Below are 16,860 nucleotides of genomic sequence, written 5' to 3'. Positions count from 1 at the left end.
GTCAGCCAATAGTGGGATGTGTGTTACACGTAAGTCAGAATGTTATATGCAGATACACTAGCAGCAAATTACAAAATACAACTGGTTATTTGACTTATGCCTGATTTTTCTGTTAAGATTTAATGTTGACTGCTTGGTGAGATTCTATTTTGACTTTTGTATTGCAATCAAATTTATTTTTCTGTCCCTATGATGATGTAGCTCAGTCTCTGCATCCATCATTTGTAAGAAAATTATACTAACTAAAATGAAATATCACCTTCTCAATCACGATAGCCAATATTGTAAAAGTGGAATAATTGGTCATGGTATCAGTGATAAATCTACCATTGTATGTGTGCATGCCATAACTATAATTTTGTAAGGTTTTAGGATTTTTGGTTATAGGTCACTTTAAAAATTAAAGGAACTATTGGTTTTAGTTATGATACGTATGGGAAAGCTAGGACCCATGAAAAATAGCTGTTTATATCTAGATTTATCACTTTGGTAGGGAAATTCCCGTTAAAAGGCGATCCTGTTACATATCATCAGATTCCACATCTCTGAAGTTCAAATGTCTAATACATGAAGTTAATGATTATAACTAACAAATGGGAATTAATAGGAAGTATACTTGTACCAGTCTACAAACAAACAAATGATTTTATTAATATGATAATAATGTTTGATTATTTTGAATTGACACAATATACAAAATGATGATACCAATTTTGTTTTTCTGATTGTTGAGAGCTCGAGACTAATAGTAACTATATTGACAATTATTAATAGCTACAGGTAGTATAGGTACGAAAATATTTTACTTCAAAGACAGAGCAGCAGTAGAAACAAATACTTTCCAGAAACAGAAGATACTAGTATGTGAAATATGATTGCTTTCCTAGAGAAAAGTATGTGTGTGTATATATATATCTATGCAAATAAAGTATACAGATGAAAATACACCTAAAAGGTACCAATATTTTTCAATTGTGATTTTCTAACTTACAAAACTTTGTTCACTGTCTGTTTATTTGATCGATCTCTATCATGGATATCAGACAATGGACTTTTCAAATCGTCTTTTGTCTGGGTCTATATATACATGTGCATCCTTAACAAATCTTGTTTCTACTATTTCTCAAAGTATAGAGGTATATTGATTGAGTCATTCCAATCATCCTCAAATTAGGTTAAAGTAGGGGTAATGTCCTCTTACTGGTACCTATAGGTTTTTGACAGCTATCATACATAATATGGCCGACAGCTATGTTGGATTATGACGTTTGAAGTGTTTTAAATTTACTTCTTTTTTAGGTCATCTGACCCAAAGGGTCAGGATGACCTATTGTCATCATGCACCGTCCGTCGTCGTGCGCCGTCCGCCGTCCGCCGTCCGCCGTCCGTAAACTTTTCATTCAAACGACTTCTTCTCAATAACCGGAAGGCCCAGGGTACTCATATTTGGCCTGTAGGTTGCTGGGATGAAGGGCTACCAAGTTTGTTCAAATGAATGACCTTGACCTTCATTCAAGGTCACAGGGGTCAAATAGGCTAAAATCTTTAAACGACTTCTTGTGAATAACTAAGAGGTCTAGAGACCTGATATTAGGCCTGTGGCATGCTGGGATGAAGGGCTACCAAGTTTGTTCAAATGAATGACCTTGACCTTCATTCAAGGTCAAAGGGGTCAAAAAGGCTAAAATCTGTAAACGACTTCTTCTCAAGAACCACAAGGCCCAGGGTACTGATATTGGGCCTGTAGGATGCTGGGATGAAGGGCTACCAAGTTTGTTCAAATAAATGACCTTGACCTTCATTCAAGGTCACAGGGGTCAAATAGGCTAAAATCCTTTAAACAACTTCTTGTGAATAACTAAGAGGCCTAGAGACCTGATATTAGGCCTGTGGCATGCTGGGATGAAGGGCTACCAAGTTTGTTCAAATGAATGACCTTGACCTTCATTCAAGGTCAAAGGGGTCAAATAGGCTAAAATCTTTAAATGACTTCTTCTCGAGAACCAGAAGGCCCAGGGTACTGATATTGGGCCTGTGACATGCTGGGATGAAGGGCTACCAAGTTTGTTCAAATGAATGACCTTGACCTTCATTCAAGGTCAAAGGGGTCAAATAGGCTAAAATCCTTTAAACAACTTCTTGTGAATAACTAAGAGGCCTAGAGACCTGATATTAGGCCTGTGGCATGCTGGGATGAAGGGCTACCAAGTTTGTTCAAATGAATGACCTTGACCTTCATTCAAGGTCAAAGGGGTCAAATAGGCTAAAATCTTTAAACGACTTCTTCTCGAGAACCAGAAGGCCCAGGGTACTGATATTGGGCCTGTGACATGCTGGGATGAAGGGCTACCAAGTTTGTTCAAATAAATGACCTTGACCTTCATTCAGGGTCAAAGGGGTCAAAAAGGCTAAAATCTTTAAACGACTTCTTCTCAAGAACCAGAAGGCCCAGGGTACTGATATTGGGCCTGTGACTTGCTGGGATGAAGGGCTACCAAGTTTGTTCAAATGAATGACCTTGACCTTCATTTAGGCTAAAATCCTTTAAACAACTTCTTGTGAATAACTAAGAGGCCTAGAGACCTGATATTAGGCCTGTAGAATGCTGGAATGAAGGGCTACCAAGTTTGTTCAAATAAATGACCTTGACCTTCTTTCAAGGTCATAGGGGTCAAATAGGCTAAAATCTTTAAACGATTTCTTCTCAAGAACCAGAAGGCCTAGGGTACTGATATTGGGCCTGCAGGACTGCGCATGACAAATGAAGCGCCTATCTACAAAGTCTGTTCAAATAAATGACATCCATGACTCTCTTTTCAAGCGCTGTACACCGGCCCCCCGTCAAACTAGGCTAAAATCCTATAAATCATGTTCATTGATTGGAATAACTAAGAAGGCCTTGAGACCTGTTTTTTGACCCTGTCGCCATGCCCTGCCTGGAGGAAGTCTGGCCTAACAAATTTTCGTTTCAAATGATTGACCTTGCATCTTCATTCAGGTTCCATAGGGGTCAAATTAGGCTCAAAATCTTTTAAACGACTAGTGTTGTTCTATTGTAATATTAGTCAGATGACCATTAATAGGCCCCCATGGTGCCTACATTGTGTAGATCTTTTATAGCGGAATCTCCCTATATTTAGTTCTAGTTTATCTTTGTATTCCTATTGACCTGAGGTTAGATTGTTAGTTTGAGGTTTCAACAACAATAGATAATTTGTACATCTTTGATTAACGTCAACATGTAAGTAGGGCAGATGTCTCATGCGTTACCTAGATGTCTAATCTGACTATTTTGTCCTGTCGATAGCTTACCTGTCGTTGCAGACAGATAAACTTTTTCATACTTTGTCGGGACTTATTCTCTTCAAAAACCACGGAAGCATTATTTCAATGATATTTCTGCACCACGAACACCTCTAAGGCACAACGGTCTAACCCCATTTTGTTCAATTATATGACACTCCCTATCGCCACAGGGCACATTGCTGTGGCGAGCGGGCGCAAAAGGCGGTAAAATTGACCTAAAATTTCAAAAAAACTTGTCTTTTCCCACACTCACTGATTATTTTGCGTAGTAGAATACTCAAATACTTTTCATGGATAGAAAGGTATCAAGGCCCTCTACAAAAATTGTGAATTATATGACCCTGGGGTCTCAGGTTTTCCCCTGGGGTGGGGTTTAAGTTTACTATAGTTTTATATAGGGAAACACATTTTTGAGCATTACTTGGTCATTTGTAATAGGAAATTAGTCAAACGTTGTCCGAATTATCCCTATGAAATGGCCATTAAATCCTATTAACAAAATTTTCTATGACTGACCCCCAAGGGCCTTACGATCGGGGCCAAAAGGGTGCTGTCCATTTCAAATTTTCAAATTTCATCACTTTTTCTTCCATCAAATCAATCATCAATCAATCATCAAATTCTTCAATCCATCTCAACAATCAATCAATCATCTTGTCAATTCTTCAAACTTCTCATACTTCATCTCAATTTCAAGAATCTCTCAATCATCTGTCAAATCATCAACATTTTCTCTTTATCAATCATTTCTTTCAATTCCTTCAAATTCGTTCATTCATTCTTCAAATAGTCAAATTCCAAATCAATTCTCTCATCTTCAAATTCAATATCTAAATTTCTCAAATCATTTCTCATTCATCAATCTTCATTCAATCAAAAAAATTCTCAAATTCAAATCCTTTCTTCAATTCAATCTTCAAATTCTCTTCAAAATTTCTTCAATTTCAAATCTCAATCTCAATCAAATTTTCTCTTCATTCTTCATCAATTCATTCCATCAAATTACATCTCTTGCATTTCCTTCTTTTTCAAATTTCTCAATCAATTCAATCAAATTTTCTTTCTTTCATTATTCAATCAATCATCTTCAACGTTCAAATCTCTCATCCTGTTCACTCAATCAATCAATCTTCTCTTCAATCAATCAATTTTTTTTTCAAATTCATTTCCTCATTTCTCAAATTTCCCAATCTTTCCAATTAGCTAAAATCACTTCAAAAATCTGCTTCTGAAAATTCTGGAACTTTTGGTAGAATCAAATACTCTTCGTAGATGGAAAGGTCATAAGGTTTCTTAACAAAAAATGTAAATTATATGACCCTGGGGTCTCATGTTTCTCCCTGGGGAGGGGTCAAGGTTTACTTATTGTTTATATAGGAAAAATACATTTATGAACATTATTTGCTTAGTTTTCATAGGAAATAAGTCAAAAACTGGGATTTGTTAGAATTATTAACCTGAAATAGAATTTTAACGTCAGTATCTTATATTGATCCTGGCCGATGCCTAGGGGGCCAAAGGGGCGGGGCCAAAAAGGGGTCAAAGAATCGCTAAAATTTCAAAAAAGATCCTTCTTCTTGGAATTTTTTTAGATTTGATGCGAAACAGATACCTCTTCATTGAGATTAGAAAGGTTTCTGAGGCCGCCGTTTTACATGACATTGTGATTTTCATGCCGCCTGGTAGGGTCTCAGCGTTTCTCAACTGGGTAGATGAAGTGAGGTGGTTACATATGCTTCCACTATTAGTTTATTAATACGGGGAAAAAACACATGTTTATGCCTTAATTTGGACATTTGCTAATAGGAAAATTAGTTTCAAACGTACGTTTTTTCAACTTGCCCTTCGCCCGACATTAACCCCTAATGAATTGGCCATTACAATCCTATTAAAGCAACATTTTCCGCTTATGACTTCGGACAAAAGGGAGCTCTTAAGGGGGGGGGGGGCGGCGTCCAAAGTCGGGTCAATTAGCTAAAACTTCTAAAAATCTTCTACTGAAATTCTGGAACTGGTTATGAAGCAAATACTCTTCACAGATCGGACAAAGTCTCTGTATATACCATTCCATTATAATTTTTGTCAAGGGTTGTAGGATTTCTGGATGTAGGTCACTTAGAAAAAATTCAGAAACATATATATACATAGAGAATTGGAAAATCCTTCTTTGTCTTTGTTGATAGGCAGTTGAGGGACCTACGAATTATAGGCATTTTGCCTTGGCTAAACTTCTTTTAAGTGTATTTCTTTTAAACATGATATTTTTTGCATCAGCACAAAGTTTAAACATTATTATCATGGTTTGATGTGATCAGTTTTCCCAATTGATGTTATTTAATATGATTTTTGAAAGCACGAAAAATAAACAATTTTACATGGTTTTTCGAAAATCAGGCATTCAAAACCAGAAGTGCGTTTTGTTTTTTTTAATAAATAAGTTAAAAATATCATTTTTTTTCTATCCAAAATCATACTCAAACCATCTGAAAGTTACTGAACTTTTTACAACATATCAAAGTTATTCTTTTATATTCTATATATACATGTGCATCCTTAAAAAATCTTGTTTCTACTATTTCTCAAAGTGTAGAGGTATATTGATTGAGTCATTCCATCATCCTCAAATTAGGTTAAAAGTAGGGGGTAATGTCCTCTTACTGGTAACCTATAGGTTTTTGACAGCTATCATACATAATATGGCCGACAGCTATGTTGGATTATGACGTTTGAAGTGTTTTAAATTTACTTCTTTTTTAGATCTTTTTGGGATCTCCCTATAATTAGATCTGTTATTATAATCCTTTGACCTGGTTAGATTGAGATCAATCACTAGATATTTTTAACTTTATTAAGTCACCTGAGACGAAGTCTCATGGTGACCTATTCTAATCGCCTTTTGTCTGTTGTCGTCCGTCGTGCGACGATAAACTTTTTACATTTTCGACTTCTCCTCCAAAACCACTGAAGCAATTTCAATGAAATTCTGCACAAACCTTCTAAGGCACAAGGCCAATCAAAATTTTGAATTATATGACCCCAACGCCACAGGGGGCTGTGGGAGGGGCCAAAAGGGGTAAAATTGACTAAAAATTTCAAAAATCTTCTTCTCCACTCACAGATATGGTAGAATCAAATACTTTTCATGGATCTCAAGGCCCCTCTACAAAATTGTGAATTATATGACCTGGGGTCTCTCGGGTTTTCACCTGGGGTGGGGGTTAAGTTTAAGTTATTGTTTACTATAGTTTATATAGGGAAAACACATTTTTGAGCATTACTTGGTCATTTGGAATAGGAAATTAGTCAAACATTGTCCGAATCACCCCAATGAAATGGTCATGAAGTCGTCATGTTTCGTCCGCCTGTCGTAGTCCGCCGTGCGCCGTGCGTTAACTTTTCACATTTTGAACTTCTTCTCAAGTTCTACCGGTGCAATTTGGCTAAAACTTGCATGAAATGATCCTGACATGGTCCGGACAAAGTGTTGTTATTTTTCGGGTGTCGATCCGAAATCCAAGATGGCCGCCACAGCCGCCATCTTGAAAACACATTTGAACTTCTTCTCAAGTTCTAGCGGTGCAATTTGGCTGAAACTTGCATGAAATGATCCTGACATGGTCCCGACAAAGTGTTGTTATTTTTCGGGTCGATCCGTAATCCAAGATGGCCGCCACAGCCGCCATCTTGAAAACACATTTTGAAACTTCTTCTCAAGTTCTACAGGTGCGATTAGGCTGAAACTTGCATGAAATGATCCTGACATGGTCCAGAAAAAGTGTTATTATTTTTTGGGTCGATCCGAAATCCAAGATGGCAGCCACAGCCGCCATCTTGAAAACACATTTTGAACTTCTTCTCAAGTTTTACTGGTGCGATTTGGCTGAAACTTGCATGAAATGATCCTGACATGGTCCAGAAAAAGTGTTATTATTTTTTGGGTCGATCCGAAATCCAAGATGGCCGCCACAGCCACCATCTTTAAAAAACACATTTTGAACTTCTTCTCAAGTTCTACTGGTGCGATTGGCTGAAACTTATATGAAATGATCCTGACATGGTCCCGACAAAGTGTTGTCATTTTTCGGGTCGATCCATAATCCAAGATGGCCGCCACAGCCGCCATCTTGAAAACACATTTTGAACTTCTTCTCAAGTTCTACCGGTGCAATTAGGCTGAAACTTGCATGAAATGATCCTGACATGGTCCAGACAAAGTGTTATTATTTTTTCTGGTCGATCCGAAATCCAAGATGGCCGCCACAGCCGCCATCTTGAAAACACATTTTGAACTTCTTCTCAAGTTTTACTGGTGCGATTCGGCTGAAACTTGCATGAAATGATCCTGACATGGTCCCGACAAAGTGTTGTTTATTTTTTGGGTCGATCCGAAATCCAAGATGGCCGCCACAGCCACCATCTTTTTAAAACATATTTTGAACTTTTTCTCAAGTTCTACAAGTGCGATTTGGCTGAAACTTGCATGAAATGATCCTGACATGGTCCAGACAAAGTATTGTTTTTTTTCGGGTCGATCCGAAATCCAAGATGGCCGCCACAGCCACCATCTTGAAAACACATTTTGTGAACTTCTTCTCAAGTTCTACCTGTGCGATTTCGCTGAAACTTGCATGAAATGATCCTGACATGGTCCCGACAAAGTGTGTTTTTTTTTCGGGTCGATCCGAAATCCAAGATGGCCGCCTCAGCCGCCATCTTGAAAACACATTTTGAACTTCTTCTCAAGTTCTAGCAATGCGATTTGGCTGAGAAATTTGCATGAAATGATCCTGACATGTTATCGACAAAGTGTTGTTATTTTTGGGGTCGATCGGTAATCCAAGATGGCCGCCACAGCAGCCATCTTGAAAACACATTTTGAACTTCTTCTCAAGTTCTACAGTTGCGATTTGGCTGAAACTGGCATGAAATGATCCTGACATGGTCCCGACAAAGTGTTGTTATTTTTCGGGTCGATCCGAAATCCAAGATGGCCGCCACAGCCGCCATCTTGAAAAACACATTTTGAACTTCTTCTCAAGTTCTAGCGGTGCGATTTGGCTGAAACTTACATGAAATGATCCTGACATGGTCCCGACAAAGTGTTGTTATTTTTCGGGTCGATCTGAAATCCAAGATGGCCGCCACAGCCGCCATCTTGAAAACACATTTTGAACTTCTTCTCAAGTTCTACTGGTGCGATTTGGCTGAAACTTGCATGAAATGATCCTGACATGGTCCCAACAAAGTGTTGTTATTTTTCGGGTCGATCCGTTATTCAAGATGGCCGCCACAGCCGCCATCTTGAAAAACACATATTGAACTTCTTCTCAAGTTCTACAGGTGCGATTAGGCTGAAACTTGCATGAAATGATTCTGACATGGTCCAGAAAAAGTGTTATTATTTTTGGGTCGATCCGAAATCCAAGATGGCCGCCACAGCCGCCATCTTGAAAACACATTTTGAACTTCTTCTCAAGTTTTACTGGTGCGATTTGGCTGAAACTTGCATGAAATGATCCTGACATGGTCCAGAAAAAGTGTTATTATTTTTTTGGGTCGATCCGAAATCCAAGATGGCCGCCACAGCCACCATCTTTAAAACACATTTTGAACTTCTTCTCAAGTTCTACCGGTGCGATTGGCTGAAACTTGCATGAAATGATCCTGACATGGTCCCGACAAAGTGTTGTTATTTTTCGGGTCGACCCATAATCCAAGATGGCCGCCACAGCCACCATCTTGAAAACACATTTTGAACTTCTTCTCAAGTTCTACCGGTGCGATTAGGCTGAAACTTGCATGAAATGATCCTGACATGGTCCAGACAAAGTGTTATTATTTTTCGGGTCGATCCGAAATCCAAGATGGCCGCCACAGCCGCCATCTTGAAAACACATTTTGAACTTCTTCTCAAGTGCTACTGGTGCGATTTGGCTGAAACTTGCATGAAATGATCCTGACAAGGTCCAGACAAAGTATTGTTTTTTTTTCGGGTCGATCCGAAATCCAAGATGGCCGCCACAGCCACCATCTTGAAAACACATTTTGAACTTCTTCTCAAGTTCTACCTGTGCGATTTGGCTGAAACTTGCATGAAATGATCCTGACATGGTCCCGGCAAAGTGTTGTTATTTTTGGGGTTGATCTGAAATCCAAGATGGCCGGCTCAGCCGCCATCTTGAAAACACATTTTGAACTTCTTCTCAAGTTCTACCGGTGCGATTTGGCTGAAACTTGCATGAAACGATCCTGACATGGTCCCGACAAAGTGTTGTTATTTTTCGGGTCGATCTTAAATCCAAGATGGCCGCCACAGCCGCCATCTTGAAAACACATTTTGAACTTCTTCTCCAGTACTACCAGTGCGATTAGGCTGAAACTTGAATGAAATGATCCTGACATGGTTCCGACAAAGTGTTGTTATTTTTCGGGTCGATCTTAAATCCAAGATGGCCGCCACAGCCGCCATCTTGAAAACACATTTTTGAACTTCTTCTCAAGTTGTACCGGTGCGATTTGGCTGAAACTTGCATGAAATGATCCTGACATGGTCCCGACAAAGTGTTGTTATTTTTCGGGTCGATCCGAAATCAAAGATGGCCGCCTCAGCCGCCATCTTGAAAACACATTTTTGAACTTCTTCTCAAGTTCTACCAGTGGGATTTGGCTAAAACTTGCATGAAATGATCCTGACATGGTCCCGGCAAAGTGTTGTTATTTTTTGGGTCGATCCGAAATCCAAGATGGCCGCCACAGCCCGCCATCTTGAAAACACATTTTGAACTTCTTCTCAAGTTCTACCAGTGGGATTTGGCTAAAACTTGCATGAAATGATCCTGACATGGTCCCGACAAAGTGTTGTTATTTTTTTGGGTCGATCCGAAATCCAAGATGGCCGCCACAGCTGCCATCTTGAAAACACATTTTGAACTTCTTCTCAAGTTCTAGCGTTGCGATTTGGCTGAAACTTGCATGAAATGATCCTGACATGGTCCCGACAAAGTGTTGTTATTTTTCGGGTCGATCTGAAAATCCAAGATGGCCGCCACATCCGCCATCTTGAAAACGCATTTTGATCTTCTTCTCAAGTTCTACCGGTGCGATTTGGCTGAAACGTGCATGAAATGATCCTGACATGGTCCCGACAAAGTATTGTTACATCTCTGGTTGATCCCAAATCGAAGATGGCTACCATGACACTATATCTAATTAATTTCCTATATTTTAAGGCCCTTGGGCCTCTTGTTTGAAATAAAATTTGTTGAATGAAATTGAAAATGATCCTGACATGGTCCTGACAAATTGACACCATATATAATTAATTTTACTATTGCCAAGGTAGTCAGATGACCGTTAAGGCCCTTTGGGCCTCTTGTCTTTTGTTATTAATGTTTTTAAGAAACCTTTAAATTTTCTCCGGAAAGGTAGTGGGCCTCTTGTTTCTATCCAAAATCATACTCAAACCATCTGAAAGTTACTGAACTTTTACAACATATCAAAGTTATTCTTTTATATTCAACTATTTAAGAGTTTATCTAAAATCCCCTAAGCACATACAGTGGTACATCTGTCGATCATAAAATTGGAGGAGTTGCGAATCTCTATGTATATATGTTTCTGGAAAAATGCAGGACCTTATATTGGTTTGGTGATATATATGGAAAAGTTTAGGAGCCATACAAAATATCTGGTATGGAAATTTCCACTAATAGTACTAGTCCTGTACATAATTAAATTCCAGTTCTCTGAGGTGCAAACGTCTAATGCATGAAGTAAATGATAATTACTAACCGATGAGAATTAACAGAAAGTACGCTTGCACCAATCTTTTGAAGATACTGGTATGTGCATATTTGTTTGCAGATATCATTACAAAAAATAATATAAAAAAAGGTATCAATAATTTTCAAGTGTATATATAAGCATATTTGGCCAACCATCACTTCGCCATTAAATCATCCTTTTTTTTTGAGGACGTGGATGTATCTCAATGGTGTAAGTCGCAGATCTAGTGTATGTTCATTTGGCTAGGCAATTTAATTTGGTGGCATTGGATAGTGAGTTTGAGGCTTGGAGAGGGCATGAGTCATAAAATTGTCTCATCACTTAAATTGTTTTCTTTTTTTTGAGAAATGATTTAATACATATACATGTAATAAATAATATAGATATATATAATATATATATTTTTTTTTTATATAACACAAAATTTGTGTGTGTTAATTAGAAACACTCTTTATTTTTATATTTTTTCTGAAACCATATATTTAAATGCATATCAATTTATACTTTATTATATGTATATTAACATATATTTTTACTGACAGAAGTATCATAAAACATTAATGCATGATTATATTATAACCTTACCATATTAGGACTAAACCCAGGGGTGACATGTGATGCAGCAATACCAAACGCATGTAAGGTCAACTCAGCTTGTACTGAAGGTTCATGTTCCTGTAACAATGGTTACTATGACAATGATGGTTTGTCAAACAATAATGGGATATGTGCTGCATGTAAGTTAATGGTTAAATTTCCACTGACTGAAAATTTCTTGGAAAGTCACTTTAAATCACAATTATACATCCCTTATAAGCAATTAAGTCGTCCTGACTTCCACTGGATTTAAAAATTATATATCTACTTACTTCCATGCATCCTTGACCTCTTGTCTTACACACAGCTAACCTGTTGGATAGTAATGACCGTTGTTATTTGCTGGTATATATATAGCACATTAAAAAACAAATTTATAAAAATGTATTACTCTATCTTTTGCAGATTTTTCTGCAATAATTTGAAATGGTATACAGTAGTTATATAATGGATGAATATCTAAGAAATTTTTTTCTTTATTTGTATCTTTATTTACCTATGAAACCTTAATTTTCTAAATGAAAAAAGAAGGTACAAGGTCAATGCAATTATAAAAGTCAATGGATAGCCAATCTTTTTTGTTCACAAATATTGCAATTAGATCATCTTGATATATTGTAGAAGCAATTATAATATTATATCTGGAATCCTGTGTTTAATTGATAAGTGTCGAATTGAAAGTAAATCAATATTTAATTGATGTTTCAGTGATTGCATTAAGTGGGACCTGTACTAGTGGTTTAGGTGTTACCCAGTGTCAGACGACTGGAGCTGTTTGTGCCACTGACAACAAATGTAGATGTAACCAAGGAACATTTGATAGTAACGGGTTTGATACAGCTGATGGTACCTGTGTAAGCAGTAAGTTTATGATATATCTGAATCCGTTGGGATGAATTTATGCTTTTGGTTTTATTCATTATTGAATATATAGTCAATAGTGCCTAAATACAGCTAGTATTATTGCTACTCAGCTGTCATGACCGTCTTCACTATTGATTGAAGCTATAATTATGATACAACAGGCATTTTTTTAATATTGAATTGAAAGAAAGTTATTATGATAATCCCTTGATTGTTATAGGTATAGCTATAGTGGTCACATCTACTTTATACAGATAGAATGCTCAAAATTCCAAACTGCCATATTATGTTGTTATACATGCATATCTTTTTCAGTGGACAATCTTAAGGCAACATCTCTAGGCTCCTCTAATTGTTGGAACCACCTCTGTGACTATAAGCTGGTCAGCTCCGACCACCAACATTGGTCAGGTCAGAAGGTATGATGCGACATGGAGTGAGGCTGGTGGTGGTACCCAGACTGGTACTACAGCTACATCTCTACAGGTGACAGGACTACAGTCAGCCACAACGTATTACTTCTGTATTAAGTCTATAGAATCTGGAAGTTGGACAGCAGACCAAGAAGTATCATCGACCAATCCAATATCGGTTACAACAAGTAAGACTTTAATTATTGTTAAAAACTTCAGGATGAATGGGGAAAAAATACAAAGTATACAAGAATATACTTTCAAATAGAAATATCAAAGAGATACACAGGTTTTAAATCTTTCCGTTCTTGTAACGCCTTATTCCGTCACAAAAACAGTCTCCTGTATCCTTCGTGACGCCTTATTCCATCACAGAAACATGTTTCCGTATCCCTCATGACACCTTATTACGTCATGATAGGCATGGAAAAGTTTTACTTTCGTTTTACACACACACTCACACACCCCACACCCCACCCGATCCCATCACCATGTCCATCAACAAACAATTGACTTCTTTATAACCGCTGGTTGGAATTTAATGAAATTCGACTGGTAGCATCCTTATGGGGCTCTAACTAAAAATTGTACAAACGGTTGGGCTGACCCTCTAGGGGCGTGAGAAGCAGGGCCAAAAGGGTCAATTTGGCTGTTTTCATAAAAATGTCTTCTTTGAAGCTTAGCATTGGATAGCACTCATATTGCATTGGTAACATCCTTATAATTGTGCAAATTGTTGGGCTGAGGCCTAGGGACCTGATATTGGGCCTGTGGCATGCTGGGATCAAAGGCTACCAAGTTTGTTCAAATGAATGACTTTGACCTTCATTCAAGGTCACAGGGGTCCAATAGGCTAAAATCTTTAAACAACTTTTTTTTAATAACCAAGAGGCCTAGGAACCTGATATTAGGCCTGTGGCATGCTGGGATAGAGGGCTACCAAGTTTGTTCAAATGAATGACCTTGACCTTCATTCAAGGTCACAGGGGTCAAAAAGGTTAAAATCTTTAAACGACTTCTTCTTAATAACCAAAAAGCTTAGGGACCTGATATTGGGCCTGTGGCATGCTGGGATCAACGGCTACAAAGTTTGTTCAAATGAATGACCTTGACCTTCATTCAAGGTTACAGGGGTCAAATAGGCTAAAATCTTTAAACCACTTCTTTTTAATCTGCAAGAGGGCTAGAGACCTGATATTAGGCATGGGACATGTTGGGATGAAGCACTACAAAGTGTGTTCAAATGAATGACCTTGACTTTCATTCAAGGTCACAGGGGTCAAATAGGCTAAAATCTTTAAAAGACTTCTTCTTAATACCCAAACAGTCTAGGGACCTGATATTGGGCCTATGGCATGCTTGGATCCAGGGCTACCAAGTTTGTTCGAATGAATGAACTTGACATCATTCAAGGTCAAAGGGGTCAGAAAGGCTAAAATCTTTAAACAACTTCTTAATAACCAAGAGGGCTAGAGACCTGATATTGGGCATGTGACATGTTGGGATGAAGCGCTACAAAGTTTGTTCAAAAGAATGACCTTGACCTTCATTCAAGGTCACAGGGGTGAAATAGGCTAAAATCTTTAAAGGACTTCTTTTTAATAACCAAGAGGCAAAGAGACCTCTAATGTGCTTAGGGATGATATAAATTCTTATTTACTCTATTTGTTAAGTATGTACCATGTATGATTACCAGATTGTAGGTGAGCGACTTGGGCCCATTGGGCCCTTGTTATTTTAATATTTGAAGTTTGTTACTGCTAATTCTCAGAAATTACTGCAGGTATCTGTCTCATTTGCAGGTTCCCCTAGGACCCTAGTTGAACATAATGCATTTTGGGACTGATTGGACAACAAGATAACTGACAGGCAACTATCTTAGATATTGATGATTTAAGTTTGTTACCGCTATTTCTCAGAGAGTACCTAATGGATCTGTCTTAAATTTCTTAAATATGTTTCCTTTGGGCCCTAGTCTAGCTGTTATGTATTTTTTTCTATTACAGAAAGCCTTCTTGGTAATACATGTGGTTCCTGTGCTGACCCCAACGCCGTCTGTAGTACTACATGTGTATGTGGATCTGGTTACTATGACAATGATGGAGATACTACCAATGTTGGAGGAACATGTACACCTAGTAAGTATACCAGTAGGATATTATATATACAGAAATCTGCCTAATTGGCTAGAGAATACCATAACATTGGCAGCATATAGCAGCTATTTTACCCTAAAACTGTCATCATTGGCAACACATCTTACTCTTAAAATTACATCATATGCATGGTGTATAGATCTGCATCCCATAAAACTACTCTAAACATTTCTCATAAAAAGAGCAATGTCCTTATACCTGGAGATGTAAGTCTAATAAGGAAATAGAAATATCATGATTTCAGTTAACATTTAGATCTAGTGTTATTTACAGAAACTGTAAATATGAGGACATCATATTATAGGAGGGGGGGGGGTCAAAATACCATGGCCATGGTGAAATAATCCCCCACCTCTTTTGTCACCTCAATTCCTTTTTCTAGGGAGAGTTGATTTAGTTATTAGTTTGGCTTAATTTATATAATATGTACTTAACAAAACTGAAAACCATTTTCTATTTAAGAATGTTTGGGGGGGGGGGGGGGAGGGGTGTTCAAATCACCATGGCTATGATTTTCAAATTGATTTGGCCTATCCATACTACTGATTACTATAATGTGCAATAAAAATTTTGTGATAATTTGATTTCTATAGTTTTGAAGTTTGTTGGAGGTAAAGGTGTGTGTGTGTGTGTGTGTGTGTGTGTGTGTGTGTGTGTGTGTGTGTGTGTGTGTGTGTGTGTGTGTGGGTGTGGGTGTGTGGGTGTGTGTGTGTGTGTGTGTGTGTGTGTGTGTGTGTGTGTGTGTGTGTGTGTGTGTGTGTGTGTGTGTGTGTGTGTGTGTGTGTGTGTGTGTGTGTGTGTGTGTGAAAATACCACAGCCATGGTAAAATAAACCCTAATCAAAGTTGCCATAGACATATGTAAAAAAAAGACATGTAACAGCAATATTTATAACAAAGTGAAAGTCTCATATAATTGTCAATGTCTCGCTGTTAAGTGTACATGTAATTTAGACTGTTAAATGTTATGAAAAATTGGTAATGGGTCATTTCACCATAACTATGGTATTTTGCTTGGAAACTGTATGGATTTGTATTTTAGGTATTATTACATGTTGTCATGTTTGCCAAAAGGAAAACCAAACAACATTGCATAAATTAAAATTCTCCCAAATTAGGACTAAACCCAGGAGTACCATGTCTAACGTTACCATCAAATGCATGTAAGGAAAACTCTGTGTGTACCAATGGTGTGTGTACCTGTAACAGTGATTACTATGACAGTGATGATTCGGTATCTGGCAATGGTGGGATGTGTATTCCAAGTAAGTCAGATAGCTGGAGTGATAGGCTGACTAACAACATGGTGCTGTAGTTGGATTTAACAAAGCAATGAAGATTCTGTGATCAGGAGAAGTCTCCATTGTCCTACATACATGATAACACAAGTTTTAGTGAAAATAAGTTTTAATGAGAACAATTAAGTTTTAATTAATCACTATTCACTTAAATATGCTCCATCGCTGACAGAGCATAAATGATACTCATCATTTGAACAATAATTGGTGTTTAATCATGTATATATATATATATGTCTAATTAACACAAAAAGTAATATAAATTAATTTATTTTGCCTTTGGTGCATGCACAATTAGTACTTCATTCCTTATAGGATATAATGCCACGGACTTTTTTCGGGATGCAATTAATTATTTTTCATATTTTTAACTTTAAGTAAAATTAGAAGCTCAAACTTTTCAATGGTGGTAATGGTGTAAATTAAGTAACTTTTATAACTG

The 16,860-nt window shown here is 37.5% G+C and overlaps 1 protein-coding gene across 1 annotated transcript; it reads left to right on the top strand.

The window, feature by feature from the left end:
• The first annotated feature begins 871 nt into the window (after positions 1-871).
• LOC138325151 (chitinase C-like) lies at positions 872-16,435 on the top strand. Its single transcript, XM_069270663.1, has 6 exons — positions 872-893; positions 11,685-11,828; positions 12,397-12,542; positions 12,895-13,153; positions 14,972-15,103; positions 16,239-16,435. Exons 1-6 carry the CDS (start codon positions 872-874, stop codon positions 16,433-16,435), a joined length of 900 nt encoding a protein of 299 aa, XP_069126764.1.
• The last annotated feature ends 425 nt before the right edge of the window (positions 16,436-16,860 follow it).

Source organism: Argopecten irradians, chromosome 1 (genome assembly GCF_041381155.1).
Source record: "Argopecten irradians isolate NY chromosome 1, Ai_NY, whole genome shotgun sequence".
NCBI classification, from domain to species: domain Eukaryota; kingdom Metazoa; phylum Mollusca; class Bivalvia; order Pectinida; family Pectinidae; genus Argopecten; species Argopecten irradians.
Note: the sequence above shows the minus strand (reverse complement) of the source record. Positions and strands in the feature narration are given on the sequence as shown.